The sequence below is a fragment of the Muntiacus reevesi genome, chromosome 6 (assembly GCF_963930625.1).
Source record: "Muntiacus reevesi chromosome 6, mMunRee1.1, whole genome shotgun sequence".
NCBI classification, from domain to species: domain Eukaryota; kingdom Metazoa; phylum Chordata; class Mammalia; order Artiodactyla; family Cervidae; genus Muntiacus; species Muntiacus reevesi.
The window spans coordinates 90314585-90333598 of record NC_089254.1 but is presented as its reverse complement, the minus strand read 5'-3'; the positions used below and the strand labels follow the sequence as shown (position 1 = coordinate 90333598).

The 19014-nt window shown below is 36.1% G+C and overlaps 1 protein-coding gene across 5 annotated transcripts in view; it reads right to left on the bottom strand.

Annotated features, from left to right (window-relative positions):
- Window positions 1-1488: 1488 nt before the first annotated feature.
- The window catches only part of MKLN1 (muskelin 1), a 390406-nt gene continuing 372880 nt past the window's right edge, over window positions 1489-19014 (bottom strand). For 4 of the 5 annotated variants that reach the window (XM_065938894.1, XM_065938895.1, XM_065938893.1 and 1 more), the window contains 2 exons: window positions 12865-12919; window positions 1489-6976 (listed from right to left, as the gene is read on the bottom strand). In XM_065938894.1, coding sequence (XP_065794966.1) covers window positions 6855-6976; window positions 12865-12919 — 177 coding nt within the window. In that variant the 3' untranslated portion in view covers window positions 1489-6854. The remainder of the gene's footprint in view (window positions 6977-12864; window positions 12920-19014) is intronic. The other variant, XM_065938892.1, reaches the window with a different exon arrangement.

Sequence of the window (19014 nt, the reverse complement as noted above, 5' to 3'; positions counted from 1 at the left end):
CCAACCATATGACACTAGCTAAACTGTAACAAAGGTTTTCTTGAGATTTGTTAACAAAAGGAGAGAAATTAAGCTCAGAATTGGCTACTTGAGTAACTCCTTAATCATGCACAAAGGCCTGTTCAGTACATCACACAGTGTTTTTCCTTTCTGCCAATTAATTTTGCATTCATTAAGCACTGAATGAAACTGAAGAATGACGATCTTTTTGGGTTGGTATTCGCGTGGCAGACAGCTCAAATATCCAAACTAACTGCTGTGAATGCTAGCATCCCAGATGGTACAGAGCTGTGTGCAGCAAGAGCTTAAATTTGATTAAAAAAAAAAAAAAAGTTCCCTGGAAGCCCAAAAAACTTGTGTGTTTAAAATGGTTTATTGCTGGTTTTTTCTTTGGATCCTTATCAAGGAACTGGCTGTACATAAGAAACTGCTCACCTACTTTAAGATCTAGAGCCCATTATAACTGGGTTTTCTGTTTCAAGATCTGTATCAGCTATTTGGGAGAGTGAGAAAAGCAACTAACCAAGAAATGCTGCTTTCTAAAGACTGTTCAGAATAACTGAGCTTTGATCGCTTTTGACAGGCTGCTTCTCAGCACTGCAATAGATTAATTTATGGTTAGAAATGAAGAACTTTCTCTTTCATTTAGATCTGTGGACCTTCAAATCCATGGGCAAAAATCTCCTATTTTTCCTTCAACTAACAAACCCTCAAATCTCCTATATAGATCTGTTCCTAAAGTTCAATACTTGCAAGTGAAAATGCCAAATAGACAAAATAGGACATTACATACAACTGTTTAATAGTTCATCGAAACTGTTTCAACAGCAGATAAAAAGAAAAAGAAGACAAATTAGTTCATAATTCCAAGTGATACAACTGATCTATTTCCCTACTAAACATTTCCCCCTTTATTGTTGCTAACCCTATGGCTCTCAAGTAACATCCACGTAACACTGTTTACAATAAAGCTAGGCAGTGTTTGGGGACATGATAGTGTGTGCTTGTAAGTCTTATTTCCAAAGAATGGCTATTGTGGAAGATAAACTAGAACTACCCTTTGATTTTCAGGTTTTTACGTTATGAATTGAACTGGAGTTCAAGATCTGTAACTTCAGAATCCTAAGAGAAAAAAAATACAGATTCCCACAAGGGCATCTGTGTTCTACAAGAAAATCTGGTTTACTATAATTTCTAATGACTCCTTAAGTTAAGGGCTGTAAATCTATTGTCAGAGAATTTATAGGATTTATCACTGGTGATGACTGGGAATAGGACTTAGTTATTTAAAATTTGAGCTAAATTCACATTCTTTGTTGTTGTTGTTATTCTTTTTGGCCACGTGGTAAGGCTTATGTAATCTTAGTTCCTTGACTAGGGATCAAACCCAGGGCCTTGGCAGTGAAAATGTGGTGTCCTAACCACTGGACCACCAGGGAATTCACTAAATTTACATACTTAAGGGGAAGAGACATTTATAAGACTGTACTACACTTTAAATTTTTTATTTATTTTTTTGGTCACACCAAGAGGCATGTGGGATCTTAGTTCCCTGATCAAGGATCGAACCTGCACCTTCTGCACTGGAAGCACGGAATCTTAACCACTAGACCACCAGGGAAGTCTCTGTACTATTTTAAGAAAGAAAAAAAAAAAACGAATGAATACCAATCATTTCATGGCAATTAAACTATTCCTGATATTCAATTATCTCAGAAACTGAAAGTCAATTCTTAACACAAAATTCAACTTTAGGAGAAAATCAATGCTACTCAGGGGAGGTAAGAAAAGGGAAGTGAAAGTCACTCAAGTGTCCAACTCTGCAACCCCATGGACTAGACCATGGAATTCTCCAGGCCAGAATACAGGAGTGGGTAGCCGTTGCCTTCTCCAAAGGATCTTCCCAACCCAGGGATCGAACCCAGGTCTCCAGCATTGCAGGTGGATTCTTTACCAGCTGAGCCACAAGGGGAGCACAAGAATTCTGGAGTGGGTAGCCTATCCCTTCTCCAGGGGATCTTCCCGATCCAGGAATCAAACCAGGGTCTCCTGCATTGCAGGCAGATTCTTTACCAGCTGAGCTACCAGGGAGGCTCTAAGAATAGGGGGAAAAAGGCAAAGAAATACAAAGACAACAGGCAAATGAAAATTCTGGTGATGTGCTCAATTCCATGAGCTCTGCTATGAAACTTGCACCTCATCTATAGTATAACTATACTTCTTAGGGCCAGGCAAAGCAGCCAACAGTGGCTCTTCCATTAAAAGAATGCTATAAGCTATAAGCCATATTACTATCCCCCAAATGAAAATGATACAAGCATTTTTATAGCAGTGTCTAAATGTCATAAATTCTTTAATAACATATGATTTTAAATTTCACAATAATTTCTTTAATAACATATGATTTTAAATTTTAAATCTATTGTTATAAACAAGGATAAAACAGCATGTTTGCTTCAGAATGATTTTGAAAACCCAGGAAGTCTAGGGCTAAAAAAGTCCAGAATAAAGTTATAATAGCTAAGAAAAATAATGGAAGCACAATTCATAGTATTTGGGGGACAGGAAGAAATTAAGGTTTAAAAATTATAAATAAAATCTTTTAAGACAGCATTTTTTTTTAAATAAAAAGAGCATTTGGTGAAGAAATCAATAACTGTAGTTATGAGTCCTCCCTGTCAAAACAAACAGTGCTGACTGACATCATTCAGCTGATCTTGATGGCTCCTAATTATTTCAACAAACATAAAAATTTCCACTGAATTACCTCCCGATTAGAAGTCTGGGGCACCCATATCATTTCAGCATTAATACAAACCACAGGGAGATGTAGGCCATAGTCAAAAATCACAAAAGAATAATGCTATTTGATTAATAAGGAATACAAAAATTTGAGTGAAAGAACCTGAAGACCTAATCTACAACTACTGTTATATACAGACTCTCTATGATTACTCCTCTAATAACTATGAACTTTTTCTAAGGAGCCTGTGTGTCTTAGATTAAGGACTGTCTTAAGAATTTAAAACTTAGTTAAAGTTCAGGCAAGAATTTCTGCAAAAGCTTGAAATTGCATGTGCTAAGTCGCTTCAATCATGTCCGACTCTTTGCAATCCTATGGATTGTAGCCCTCCAGGCTCTTCTATCCATAGGATTCTCCAGGCAAGAATACTGGAGTGGGTTGCCATTTCCTTCAGGTGATCTTCCCAACCCAGGGATTGAACCTGCATCTCTTGTGTCTCCTGAATTGCTGGCAAATTCTTTACCACTGAGCGACTGGGGTATGAACATGTATTTTTTAAGAGAGAAAAAAAAAAAGATTACAAAGGGCATATTTTTAAATAATTGGATGATGTTGCTTAAAGTACATACACATTGTATGATCCTCTCCCATAGAAATCATTTCAAACCAGAATTCTCAACTGCTTCGTAACACCCAACTAGCTAAAGAGGTAGCATGACATTCACCTAGGAAATAGTCAAATGACCCAAAGTTACCTAATGAGTTTCATCTTGTGTTAAGAATTATAGGGTAACTCCTTACATGACACTGAGTTTAATTTAGAAAACAAAATCAGATCCATACTGCTTTATAAGTGCTTTTGAGCCATTAAGTATCATTCACAATCTCGCACTGTGTCTCAAACTAGTTTCTGTTTATAAATTTTAAAACTGTCTTACCTGAAATTCTGTTACTGTATCTCTAAATAGCACTTTTAAGGCAGATGTGAGAGATCCACTAGAAAGATAAGCTGGCAAATCATTTATGTTCAAGACATATTTCACCAATGAAGGCAGTTTTACAATCTTAAAACATTGAGCTCTAAACCCAACATGATTTTCTGTGATAAATCAGTGTATTAATTTTCTAATGTTTTCTATCAGTTTTAAAGAAAACCAGGTCTAAATGACAATCTTGCTAAAGGTTAATATTGTCAGCTTTAGCACAGAGCTAGGCACCCAAGTCTCAATTCCTTTGCTTCACAGGAGGACAACATATGTGAATTATCAGGTTGGCCACATGAGGTCTCTGTCACTCCACAAGATCCAAGTGCATTTTGGAAGTATCCTGCAAATCAGATAATTAATTTCACGAGGTACAAGCACTGAAAATACTGGTAGAGGCTAGTCTGTTTCTAGTTTAAATTATATCTAGTTTATTATTCTGGAATAATATATTCCAGTAGAAAAAGGAGAAATGGGGATAAGGCTGAAGTTAGGGGTAATGAAATTGAAGCAAACTGTACTCCACTAACTAATGCATCTAAAACCAGGGCTCACTAAGCTAGGTTAAAAGAATTTTTAAGTAGTAAAGCACAGATATTTGGCTACTTGAATAATGTAATATAAATACCAAATTAGATTAAATTGTATAATATACTGCTAGAATACTTGGAAATACATGTAGCTCTTCACTAAATATATAAACAAGTTACACATCAGGGTTCTGATGTCAAAAGTGAGCAGAATGTCAATCTTGGTGGGTATAATGAAGCCCTCCCTACATTTTCCTGTAATCATTACCAGCACTGCCCCAGGATACAAATTCTGACTTACTTAGTCTATAACTTCCTAAATACAGTCTATGTCACTTAAGCAACACTAAATGGTTTGCTATGACTCAATCTTATTTCAACATGTTAGTGAAAAATATATATATAAGTGAAAAAGAGAAGAGGTTTCACTTAAAGTGAGGAAAGATGAAATTAGAACAAGAATATTTAGAAAACAATCAGTAGAAAGTCAGTTAGGGAAAACTAAAAGCAAACAAAATCACTGAGTCCAAGAACTGAGTTTCCTCCAAATACAGAATCTAAAGAACTACAGGGAAAAAATGGCCCAAAAAAGGGGCAGAAACCACCATAATAAAGTAATTATCCTCCAATTAAAATAAATTAATTAATTAAAAAATAAATGGTTGAGGGCAGCAGAACTTCATTTGGTTATTGTCTTTAAAGTGCCAGAATTCACAGTGAGTAAAACTAGAGCTTTTAAATTTAGAAACTCTTTCCAAGTTCTTTCCTATCAACTCACTGATTTGTACTTGATTCCGCAAAAGGACTTCAATAGATTATAATATTAGCGATAATGTTTTATGTTCTTGACTGTCACTCAGGGAAATCTTTTAATGAACTGTATAAGTAGTAAGTAGATTGATTCTACTTGCTCACCTGTAAAATCATTGGGTTATTCTGCAGCTATACAGTTAGGTACTTCCTGAATTATGTACTGTATCTTTCATAAATCTAATTGTTTTATAAATCACTACTGATTGCTTTGGAATGTTTGGAAAGCCAAGGACCCCAAGATTCAAGGCTAGTAGTAGGAGAGATATATTTCTATCCATCTCCAAAAGATGAGAAACCACGCAATAATGACTGACTGAAGACGGATCTCAAAGTCTCATTCCTGTACATGAGACTTTTCCAAAGTGCAAATCAATTTCTTCTTTCTTTGGTGAGGCCTAACCTTGCTACTTGGGACGTACTAAATTCTTGGAAAGCATTCACTTGGAAGAGCCACTGGACTGGTAGACATTTATTATACTTGGTCTGCTTTAAGCATGATGGGTATCAGTTGCATACAGCATATTTCTTGGCCAGGTATAACTTTCCTACGCTGCATTCCACAGCACTTCATGGAATACATGCCTCCAATCTTCACAACAAAAAGAACTGTAGAACTGCCTTTCTTCTAGTTAAATTAAAAAATATTTGTACCAATATTTTTCTTTTTCACCACTAAAAGCAGCCTGGTCTATGTGTTATATGAAATGCCTGTCAACTGTATTTCATGAACTACAAACCATTATTCTTTAAAATATCAGTATACAGAAGCAGACGTAGGGAGCTAATGTGTATGGAAATAAAGCAGCTCTGGAACCCATTCTCCCAAATGGAAACACTACAAAGAGACAGCATTTATAGGAAAAAATTGACAGCATATAGGAAGAAATTGAAGCCCTGGTCCTGAACAGCTCTGCCAGGGGAAGGAGTCGCTGTCTTCCAGAATTACTACAGCAGTATCAGTGAGCGTATCAGTCGCAACCAGAATCCTCCTGCTGGTAATTCTGAGAATGGCTCTTAAAGGTGCTGAAGTATATTCTCTCCTTGGTTTAAGGTTTCTGTGACTCAAAGTTTTATAATAACCACTACAAAATATATCATTATAAGAATACTATATACCAATCTCAGGTAAGTGTGTGGATCAATCTCAGGTTTTACCTTTTAGTTCTATGACAAGGAGCCCTCTGTCCCTCCTACTGTTAATGTAATACAAGACTAGTCAACAAAGACACACATATCACTTAAACATACAGCAACTGCCCTACGGAACTATATACTGTTAAGAATGAAGTGAAGAGGTAACAGATGATATAAATCACTTACAAGCAGCTGGGTGATGTAAGGTAAAGTGAAATGAGAAGAAAAGAAAAAGAAAGAAAGGCCAAAACAACCCAACAACAAAATCCCAATCCTTGTAGCACTGAGTCCGTGAACAGGGCTGGCTTGTCCCAATTTTATAAAAATGAAATAAAATTCAGAAAAGGGTATACTGCCTGATTATTTTTTTTTATACTCATGAATTCTTAAAAGTTAAAGTAAGAAAAAATATATATTTAATGGAAAGTATATACCAATTTCACTTTATTAGCCTAATTTAGGAATGGGATGAGGACGACGGGGTCAAGGTCAGGTGTGAAGGAAGAGGGTTAAAACTTGTGACAGCAAAGATCCCTTCAAAGCTCTGGTACAGTCCTCAGTCACTGTAGCCTAACTGTCAGTCAACAGAGCTAAAATCCAGAATACCAAAAGCAGACTCCTGTGCTCCAGTTCTGTCCAGGGACTCTTCAGTCACAGTGTGATGAGGTCCACCAGGTTGCCTTTGGGAGGAGTCATGCTGTCAGGAAAGAAATTTACTAAGGTGTCAAAGAGCTGAGTTCTTTGAGCATAGGTGTGATCCACGTCCGAAAAGCCTGGTGAAAGAGAGATAACAAAGAAACTCATCCACTGTGTTTAATGCTCTACACGTAATAGTAAAGCTAGCTGACAAAAGCAGCAATGTATAATGGAAAAATCAAAACCAAATCAGGCTTTGAAACTAGAGAGCGATGGGCTCTATTCCAGTTCTGCAACACAGCAATGGTATTATCTTACATACGGTAAGCAGCCTTTCCACAACTGTTTCCTCAGCTACAAATCTGTGATAATCCTGTTTATGTCATAACCTTTACAGTGCAGATTAAATGCAATTATCTGAATACCACCCAGCAGGATGATTAGTATTTTAGTAACTAATACTGATTTCTCTTCCTTTCCTTGTAAGCATTCTCCTCTTCTGGTCCACTGAGGAATTTTCATTTCTCTTTTCTTTTTAATGCTTAATGCTTTTGACCACTAAAATTGTTTTGATAATTAAAATCTAATAAAAATCAAAGGGGTCTTTAGAAAGCAGTAGAAAATCATGCCACTGAGAGCTGGAAGAAGTCTCAAAGAACTGAGTGAAAATTCAGATAGTACAGAAGAATGTCCTTCCAGAGGATGGAAGCAATATTTTTTTATTTTTTTTAATTTACTTTTAATTGGAGGGCTACTGTGTTACAATGTTGTGTTGGTTTCTGCCTACAACAACAGGCAGCCACGGGAACCGCCACGCCCTCCCCACCCTCTGGGTCCTCACAGAGCACCGAGCTGAGCTCCCCGTGCCATGCAGCAGCTTCCCACTAGCTGGCTGTTGTACACACTGCGCTGCACATATGCCAATGCCATGCTCTCAGCTTATCCCAGCCTCTCGTGTCATGTCCACAGGTCTGGTCTCTAAATCTACGTCTCTGTTCTTGCACTGCAAATAGGTTTATCAGTACTACTTCTTAAGATTCCATGGATGTGCATTAATATACGAAACTGTTTTTCTCTTTCTGACTTTACCCCCTTACTTTTTGAGTACCTCCTCATTTTCTGGCACAGTAGGATCTCCAAGCTTATCTTTACACAGCTTTGGAATCTATCATTTTCCCTAACAGCTCTAATTCCTTTTAGTGTCAAATGATATTTACAAACCAAGATCAGTGGTGCTGTTTCTAGGACTATATATATATATATGCACACATATAATACACATATCTCTTTTAAAAAGAAAAAAATTATTAGTCCATGCTTTTAGTGCTAATTCATTTTTTAAGGAACCCACAGGATTCTTCCTCTCCTTATTTCATTCCATATTTATATCTCCTTTCTCCTACTAGAGAAACAATCTCTTTCAGCAATATCATCATATTTATTCATTTGCACAACCTAAAACACACACAAAAGAAGTTCCAGAATTACTATGCCCAAATCAGTACCAGCAAAATTCAAGATTTCCTTGCTTTTGCTATCTTTAGAATATACTTCACTGAGAGTATACAGTATAAGCTGTACTTAAAAAGATTTAATTCTCTTTTCCCCCCATTGTCTGATTATGTCACAAACTTGATAAACATGTTTGTTTCTGTTCACATTCAACTTCAGGGCATTTACCACCTTTGTTTTCCTTGTAAAAATGTTGTGGTATAAAAAAATGTGGTGTATTATATTTTTGAGAGGACACTGATTCTGTGGTAGTACTTATAATATCATTTTCACGAGATCAAATGATTAGGAGGGAAGGAAATAAACACTGAGTCTCCTACTACCTGCTAGGTTCTTCACGTATGACCACATTTAGCTGTCACAAAAATCATATGAAGCAGTTACCATAAACTCCAATTTCAGATGAGACACTTAAGAGAGATTCAGTCATTCAACAACGTATCACAGTTGGAGAGGAAAGAGAATGGAGTGTGAACCCATGTATGTCCAACTCTAAAGCTCATTTATTTATTTTTATCAAGTAACTGAGTACTTATTAAATAGAAAACCTATCTTTTATTTTTATTCACCATTTACCAATAAGGAACGTGAAATTTACACTATCATTAGATGAACAGTTAAATTATGGTAGATCCCTATTATGGGACATCGTGTATCACTTACAAATACAATAAATCTAGTATAGCTTCACATAAGCATCTCCAAGCCACATTGTGAAATTTTAAAGTTATGTGGAGAATACACATTTTAATATTGCATAATAATAGAACCAAAACACATAAAACCAAACATCTGTGTATGTGTATACACGTGTACAGTTGATCCTCATTATTCACAGATTTCATATTTGTGCATTTGTCTACCTGCTAAATTTGTAATCCCTAAATTAGTATTGTGCCACTTTTGTGGTCAATCACAGACAGGCACAAAGAGGCAAAAAATCTCAGCTGCCACATGTAAACATACGTTCTCAACTGAGGTCAAACTAGTTAGTTCTCTGCCCACTTGTTTCAGCTCTCAGACTATAAACAAGTGCTCTTTTCACAGTCTACTTGGTGTCATGTTCCTCACATTTTGTGTTTTCTGTTGGTGACTTCACTGCTTAAAATGGCCCCCAAGTGCGGTGCTGAAGTGATGGCTAGTGTTCCTAAGTGCAAGAAGGCTGTGATGTGCTTTATGAAGAAAATACACATTAGATAAGCTTTGCTCAGGGTGAGCTACAGTGCTACTGGCATGAGTTCAATGTTAATGAACAAACAATATAAACATGTAAGTAAGGTATGTTCCTGCTGTAACAAAACAACATCATTTATTAATTAGTTGAAACAATTCTGTGACAAAAGGCTTGCAGCACCCTCTGTATTTTCCATAGGAGCAATGGGTTACTATTAACCAAATTCAGGGTTACAGGTAACTGTATAGAATATTATTGTGAATTGTGGGAATCAACTCTATCTATATGTCTGTGTGTAAAGATCTGCCAAATGCAAGCGGTCACACTTGAAGGAAGGAGACAGAGACTGAGGGAAGTTGTTCAAAGACAACCTGAATATTAAAACAAAAACAAAAACCCTTCAAAATGTGGGGGGCACCAGGAAACTCAGCAACAGCAACATGACTACATAAATGGTAGTGACAGGACAAAAAGGCTGTATTGATTTTAACTTTCATGTTCTTAAAACATACCTTGCTGAAAGTATGCTTTTAAAATTAGCTAAAAGTCAGAAGTCAAGCTTCAGTGTCCACAGCCATAGCCACAACAGCCTAAGCTAAAGATCCTCAAAGGTTATTTTTCTCCAAAGTCAGTCATTTTTCAAAACTAAGACAATGCCAGCAGTTTGTAAACCATTTTCCACCTTTCTAAGTTTTAAAATTACAAATAACATTAGCAAATGCTTTTTAATTCTGAGAGGTTAAGATAAACTGGATGAATTCTGAAGGAAGTCAGAAATTTTATTTGAGTCAATTTTGGGGGGAACATAATTTAGAAAATGAAATAGTTATTTATGCATGAAAAGTGTACACAGCCATACATTTAAAAAAAACCCACTAGATTTAAATTCTAAGTGGAGTGAAGGTAAAACAATCAGATAGAAAATGAATAAGAAGAACCAAGAACTCTAAATAGGCATGAAACCTTATGAAAAAGACTTTTTAAAACAAATAATATGTCAAATTTCTCCTTATGAAAATTGGCATATAGCCTGAATTTATTGAAATTCACCAATGTTACAAAGTTTACATTTATAAGGCAGGTAACAGAAGTGGTACTCTAAACAGAACACTTACTAAGCATTTCATTTTGCTGTTTTCAAGAATACTTAATTCTCTCAACAACCTGAGGTCACTACTCTGCTTACCTCCATTTTACAGATGAAGAAATTAATGATTAGAAAAGTGACTTGTTCAAAGTCACTTTTAAAATTAGCAAATGGCAAAGCTGATATCTAAACCTAGATTCTGACCCTTAGCCACTATACTACACTCTTCCCTCTTAACTACTACACTGCTTCCTTTCAGACAAGGTAGGAAACAAAACCACACAGAAAATTTCCCTTTTTGTATTTATTTCTGTTGTGCCTGTATTGATCTCAGTGTACCTAAGGTCTGTTTAGAATCCAAGTAAAACAAACTGTTCCTGACAAAATATATTAGCTGACAGTGAATAGAGCAAAGAAAAGAGTTAAGCTAAAGATAAAATATTTGTTGACAACAGTATAATATATTTAAATGACTGTCAAGAAATTCTTGTTCTAAAGGCTAAATATAAGTCAGCCAGAGACATTTCAGTGCTATCCACCATTAAAATAAAAACAATGGCTCTGGGCTACAGTATCCATACATAACAAGGCACGCACCCACTCAAACTGAATATCTATGTGCCAGGCTCCCAGTGTGTCTATCACTAAATTCATTTCAAAAGATAAAATTCAAAAGGGCATGAACTTTCTAAAATAAGCCTATAACTAGACTCTATCTCAAGGCTGAGATTCCTAACAACCTGAATACACCTTTTTAAAAAAAAAAATTTAAACTGGTTTCTTTCTTTATGGCTGTTCTGGGTCTTTGTTGCTGTGTGTGTGTGGGCTTTCTCTAGTTGGGGCGAGCCAGGACTAGTCTCCATTGCAGTGCACGGGCTTCTCCTTGTGGTAGCTTCTCCTGTTGTAGACCAAGGGTTCGAGAGTGCAGGCCCAGTGTTTGTGATGCGTGGGCTTAGCTGCCCCACAGCATGTGGAATCTTCCTGGACCAGGGATCGAATCCATGTCCCTTGCATTGCAAAGCAGATTCTTAACCACTGGACTTCCAGGGAAGTCCTTTTTAAAAAGCCTTTCAGTGTGTGGAATGGTGGTAAACAATTATGTAAATTTTTAGAAGAACCTACTGAAGTTATGTTTTATAGCAGTCCTCTTGCCCTGTGGTGGAATCCTACATATTCTGGAATTAGAACTCAGGACTAGAGTTGCCTTGACCAGTAGAGAAGCCTCAATCACTTGCTATGGAAAAAGAAGGGGCAAGACCCCAAGAGACATTGCTATTATTTCCCAACCCCCTGAAAAACAGGGAATTCTATGTCTCTGGCTTTTGTTTTTGCCTTTGAGGTATGTTTCACCTTTAAGAGACAAACAGTGAAGAAGTTAAGCCAAAGTGTATTTAATTGCAAAGATAACCAGAAGCATTTATATTACATATGGGAAAATTTCGATACTATTACCTGACTCTAAAGGCTAAATAAAACACCACCAGCATCAATGGAATTAGTATGCAATCACTGTGTGACTGCATTTTATAATAACAAGAGAAGAGCTGGAAATTCCCATACTTCAAAAGGCTACTATCTTGTTGAAAAACTGAAGCTATAATGACTTATCCTAACACAAAGATCCTTGAAAGTTCACCTGACTAAAGCTCTGAGTTCTAGAACTTCTACAGACTCCCCAATTACTACAATCTGGTTTAACTAATTTAATAATTCATTAATACTAAATGAGAGTACTAATAAGTGAACACTGATGTCCATATCTGGGATGCTTGAGAAACACATGAACTGTAAAGATATCAACTTACAAAAATTCCCATTTTCAGGAAAGAGTTAATTCACCCCCCTGCTTCCAAACATTTATTGCCCACCCAAACATTTATTGCCCACCCCAACACCTTTCTGCTGATATCACACAATTTCACAAAGAACAAACTGACAGGAAAACCCATCAACCAACAAATGTTAACTCATGGTAAGTATATCAGTAATACAGTCTGCATTCCAAAATAATGCTATACAAATGATTTTGACGAGACTTCTGTGCCATCTATTTGCATAATAATGCAGCGATTGGTGTAATAGGAATTGAACTGGGAACTGATGCCAGTTATCAAGAATTTTGGCATGTTACCTTGAATCCTGTTTCATTTGTTTGGATGACATCTCATCTAATGTTTCATTTTGAAGAAATCAAAATCAAACCTCCCCAATGCTAGGGCATATGGCCAGATAAAGTACACTGCAATACTTACCTAGAGCTGTGAAATCTGAACCAGATTTAAATAGAGCTGAAGCTAGGAGCTGAAACTGTGGGGAAAAAAGAAAGTAAGTTAGCTTAGCTAGGTAGTGTAGTGTCAGTCACTCAGTTGTGTCTGACTCTTTGCGACCCATGGACTGTAGCCGGCCAGGCTTCTCCATCCATGGGTCTTCCTAGGCAAGGATACTGGAGTGGGCTGCCATTTCCTTCTCCAAGCTAGGTAAGCACACTGGAGAAAAAAATTCCTACAATTTCAACCATTTATTAGTTACTGGATGTCTCTGCATATGTATTGCATAGGTTTACTCACCAAACAGAAAGATTGAAGGCGGGAGAAGAAGGGGACAACAGAGGATGAGATTGTTGGATAGCACCACCGACTCAATGGACAAGAGTTTGAGTAAGCTCTGAGAATTGGTGATGGACAGGGAAGCCTGGCATGCTGCAGTCCATGCAGTCACAAAGAGCTGGACACGACCGAGCGACTGAACTGAACTGATTCATCAAATAGTGGAAAGAAGAACATCGTATTTAGATTAAATAACATGCTAATTTTTTTACTGAACTCTCTTATCATTTTTCAAAATATTAGACTAAGTCCTGGAATTATTTTATTTTAAAAATATATTAAAGTATGTATTTGTTAAGGAACAATTTAGTCCCTAGTACTGTGTTCAGTCATGTCTGATTCTGTTGGAATCCCCTGGACTGTAGCCCACCAGGCTCCTAAGGAACAAGAGGTCAACTGAAAAAAAAATTACTACTACCATGTGATCCAACAATTTCACTCCTGAGCACATATATCCAAAGAAAATGAAAACATTAATTTGAAAAGATACATATACTCTGATGTTTACAGTACTATTATTTACAATAGCCTGATATGGAAGCAACCTAACTGTCCATCAATAGATGAATGGATAAAAATGTGGTATGTATACACACATCCACACCTACACCCCCCTACCTACTGGGATACTACTCAGCAATAAAAAAGAACGAAATTCTGCCATTTGCAACAACATGATGGATCTGGAGGGTGTTATGCTAAGTGAAATGAGTCAGACAGATAATGATAAATATTGGATGTCACCATTCACATACAGAAACTAAAAAATAAATGAATGAATAAAACAAAAGAGAAACAGGCTCACAAACAGAACAAAATAGTGGTTACCAATGGGAACATTGAAAGGGGTAGGAGCAAAACAACGGTAAGACTAAGAGGTACAAACTACTATGTATAAACAAACTAGACACAAAGATATATTGTACAGTACAGGGAATATAGCCAGTATCTTACAATAAATTTAAATGGAATATAATCTGTAAAAATACTGAGTCACTATGCTATACATCTGAAACTAATATAATATTATAAATCAACTATACTTTGATTAAAAGAAAAAGAAAATTACTTATTTGGGAATCTATCATAGAGATGATTGATGCCCTAAACACAGTTACTGAACTTTTAGTATATATGAATGATTTCTCACTTCAAAAATAAATGCATGCTACAGTAAAACACCTGATGCCTCTACTGCGTAAATCAAACTCTGAGAAAAAAGCAGTTATTATGTATGAGCCATCCCTAAATTACAACTTAGACTGGTATTCCATGGTGTGTATAATTGTAGTATTACATAATTTTAAAGGCTCAAAGTGAAAAGATGTTAAGTGTTGATTAGATTCACAGATTAGTCAGTCAGTTTAAATCAGACAATGTAGCTGAAGAATGACAAAATAAAATAAGACAAAACTATTGCATCACTGGTACTTTAATAAACTGGTAAAGAAAAATTTAGGCTTCCCTAGTGTCTCAGATGGTAAAGAATCTGCCTGCAGTGCAGGAGACTTGGGTTTGATCCCTGGGTTGGGAAAATCCCTTGGAGGAGGGCATGGCAACTCACTCCAGTATTCTTGCCTGGAGAATCCCCATGGGCAGAGGAGCTTGGCAGGCTACAGTTCGTGGGGTTGCAAAGATGGACACAACTGAGCGACTAAGCACATGAGAGAAAAATTTAGGGGAACTATTTATATGTATCTTGACTGAGGATCCTGGAAAGCAGATCAGTTACAGGTCAAATAAACAGAATCTCAACAGAGTTACTTGACACTTTGCAAAGCTTGAGCCACTGATGCCACTGATTCTTCACGATGAATTTCACACTTACATTTGTAGACTTTAAAATTTCAGGTATCAGTCACCTGATTAATGATCCTTTGAATGTAAGAAACTGAAAAAATAATCCAGAAGCAACTAAGCAAGATTTGGGGCGGGGGGCGGGGGGAAAGGGGTATAAAAGGAAAAGTTAAAAATATATGAAACTTCTTCATATATTTCGGGTATCAGTATTCTGTCAGACAGATCCACTACAAATATTATCTAGTCTGTGCCTTGTCTATTTTTTTTTGCTGCACTGTTTAGCTTCTGGGATCTTAGTTCCCTCAGCCAGGGATCGAACCCAGGCCTTCTGCTGTGAAAGTGGGAAGTCCCAACCACTGGATCATCAGGGAATTCCCTTCTCTCTTTTAAAAAAAATTTTTTTGTAACATCTTTTAATGAGTAGAAATTTTAATTGTGTTGAAGTCCAATTTATCAAATTTTCTCTTTATGATTAGTGCCTTTCATGTCATATCCAAGAAAGCTTTGCTTATCCCAAGGTGGTGAAGAAAATCTGTGGAAGGACTATTTTGGATTTTATATTTAGATCCACAATCCATCTTTAATTTTTGTGTTAAGAGTGAAACAGGGGTTGAGATATCCATCTACTTAGCATCATTTGTTAAAAAGACTTTCTCTTCTCTATTGAACTTGGTGCTTTGGTTAAAAAAAAAAAAATCAACTGACTGCATATGTATGAATCTATTTCTGAATTCTATTCTGTTCTTTTGATCTATTTATCTATCCTTAAGGCAATATCATACCCCTGTGATTACTGTGGCTCTATACAGAGTCCTGAAATCAGGTAATAAGTATGAGACCTCCACTTTTTTCTCAAGATTCTTTTAGCTAGTCCAGAGTCTTCACATTTCCACTGAATTTTAGAATAAGTTGGGATACTGACAGAAACTGCAGTTTAAATTGGTTTAAGTTATAAATCAATTTGGGGAGAATGGGCATTGCAACACTTTTACAGTCTTTCAAACCATAAATGTGATTTATTTCTCCATTTATTCAGGTGTTGTTTTCTTTTAATAACAAACTTCTATATATTTATTTTTGATATTAACATAAAAAGTTTAAAATTTTCATTTTCTTTTTTTTTTTTTGAAGCAAGGAAAATGACTTTATTTGAAAAGCCATTTGACCAAGAAGAGCAGGTTAGCACCTCAAAATACTCATTTTATCAGGGTCTGGATGCCAGGTACTTTTTTATAAATCAGAGAGAAAAAAAGCAATGAGGAACTAAAGTCAAAAGGCAGAATGGAGAGAGAGTAAAATTTCATTTTCTAAGTGTTCATTGCTAGTATAAAACTGGAACTGCTTTCTAATTCTATTGGCCTTGTATTCTGTAACCTTGTTGAATTCAGCTATCTTAGTATATCTTTTGTAATATTGCATGATGTTTTCTATGTACACAATAACGTCATCTAAAGATGCAAACGGTTTTACTTGCTCCTTTTAAATCTATATGCTGTTTATTTCTTATTGCACTAGCTAGTACTTCTGGCACAATATTGAATAGAGGTGTTGACAGCAGACATCTTTTCCTTGTCATAATCTTAAAGGAAAAGGTTTAACATTTTATAATGAAGTATGGCACTAGCTGTATATTTTTCACAGATGCCCTTTATGAGACTTATGATATTTTTTTAATTCCCATTTTAAGAATTTTTATAATGAATGGGCTTTGCATTCTGTCAGATGCTTTCTTCACTTATTGAGATGATCTATGGGTTTTCTCTTTCATTCTGCCAGTGTGGTGAGATACAGTGATAGATTTTTTTTTTTTTTTTTTAATTTTTCAGTGGGTTTTGTCATACATTGATATGAATCAGCCATAGAGTTACACGAATTCCCCATCCCGGTCCCCCATCCCACCTCCCTCTCCACCCGATTCCTCTGGATCTTCCCAGCCCACCAGGCCTGAGCACTTGACTCATGCCTCCCACCTGGGCTGGTGGTCTGTTTCACCACAGATAATACACAAGCTGTTCTTTCGAAACAGTGATAGATTTTTAAAAGTTAAAACAACCTTGTACTCATTCTAACATAAACCCCCTCTTGGCCATTGTGCATTAGCCTTTTCATATTGATGGATTCAGGTGGCTAAACGTTCTTAAGAATTTTCTATCTACATTTACAAGAGGTATTGGCCTGTAATATTTCTTTGCTTCTAATGTCTCTTTTGAGTTTTCATACCAGAGTTAAGCTGCTTCATAAAAGGATTTAGAAACTGTTTTGTCTTCTTCTGATATCTAAGAATCTATAACAAATTGGCATTTTTTTCTTCCTTAAAGTGTTGATAGAATTTACTGACATAACCATTTCACCCTAGCACTTCCTCTTTTGAAAGTTTGCAATTACAAATTCAACCTCTAATTGATATGGAGTTCCTTAAGATTTTCTAATTCTTCTTGTGCTTCTTGTTTTTGTAAGTTGTATCTTTCAAGAAATTTGTTCATCAAGTTGTTGAATTTGTTGACAATACTTCTGTAATATACTTTTAATGTATGGAGGCTTCTAATGATTTCCCCTTTTCATTTGTGATGTTGATAATCCATGTTTTCGTTATTTCTTTTCTTGGTAAGTCTTGCTAGAGATTGACTAATTTTAGTTACTTTTTCAAAGAACCAACCTTTCACTTTTAAAATATTTTTATTATTTCCCATTTTACTAATTTCCTATATTCTAAATACTTATTTGGGATTAATTTGTTCCTCTTCTCTAATTTCAAGGATGAAAGATAAACTTCATAGGCTCTATGAAGATGGGTAGGAAGAAAACTGCTATTTTTCACTCATCAATTAAATAAGTAGCACTGATATGTACTGGCCTGGAGTTTTAACAGGTACCAAGTAGCAGTACACAATCTGAATAAAGTCAGACCTCTCCCTGCAACTCCAGACTTGACCATCCAAATATTACTTCAACATCTCAAGTAGGCTATTTCATAGGCATCTCGAGCAGAACATATGAAAATTTAAACTCCCAATTCCAGTCAGAAGTCTCCACTTTCTCATTTTATTTTACAGTAACTCCATCCTTCAGTTTTTCAGGTTCAATACTCTAGAGTCATTTCTTTCAACCCTACACCCAATCATAAAATTCTGTTGGTTCCACCTTTAAAATATATTGAGAGTCAAAGCTATTTAACTCATCATTTCTATTGCTACTATTTTGGTCTGATCAACAATCCCCCTTGCTTAGATTTATACACCTCCCTCAGAGCTCTCTTTGCCTCCATCTGTGTTCCTTTTTAGTCTATTTTCAATACAGTAATCAGTGTGACCTAATTAACACATAAAGCAGATTATATCACTCTGCATGCACAATACCCTGATCTGGCTCCCTATTCAGAGTAAAAACCAAAGTTCTAACAATGACTTACAAAGTTATTTATAATCTGTTCTGCCAATCACTGCTCTTACCTCTCTGACCTCACCTCTAATTACTCTCTCTCCTTTCCTCTCTATTCCAGCCACAAGGGGTGTCTCCTTGATGTTCTAAACAAAGCCAAATACTCTCAACCTAAGGTCTTTTGTTTTAACCCTGCTTTTGCTAGGAATTACCTTCCCCAAATTATCTTAGATCACTCCCTCATAATTCTTCAACTTTTTGTGCACATCTGATTTCTAAATGAGGTCTACTATGATTCCTCTATTTAATAGCTACAACTGTCCAATTCTTACCCCTTATATTTTTAATTCTGTTTAACTTTGCTATAATCTGTATCAAATTCTAATGCACCATATTTGTTTATTTAATATGCTTATTGCTCCTCCCCACTAGCTTGTAAGTATCTCCTGGCCAAGTATCTTGTTTGGTTCACTGGTGTATCTCTCATGCCTGGCATATTGTAGAGACTCTACACATCTGTTAAATAAATGACACCAGTACTTCAGAAGCTCAGTAGAAAGATAATTAATACAAAATGTGCATAACTGGCTGAAAACTTGTTTTTCTCATTCCTTCTTT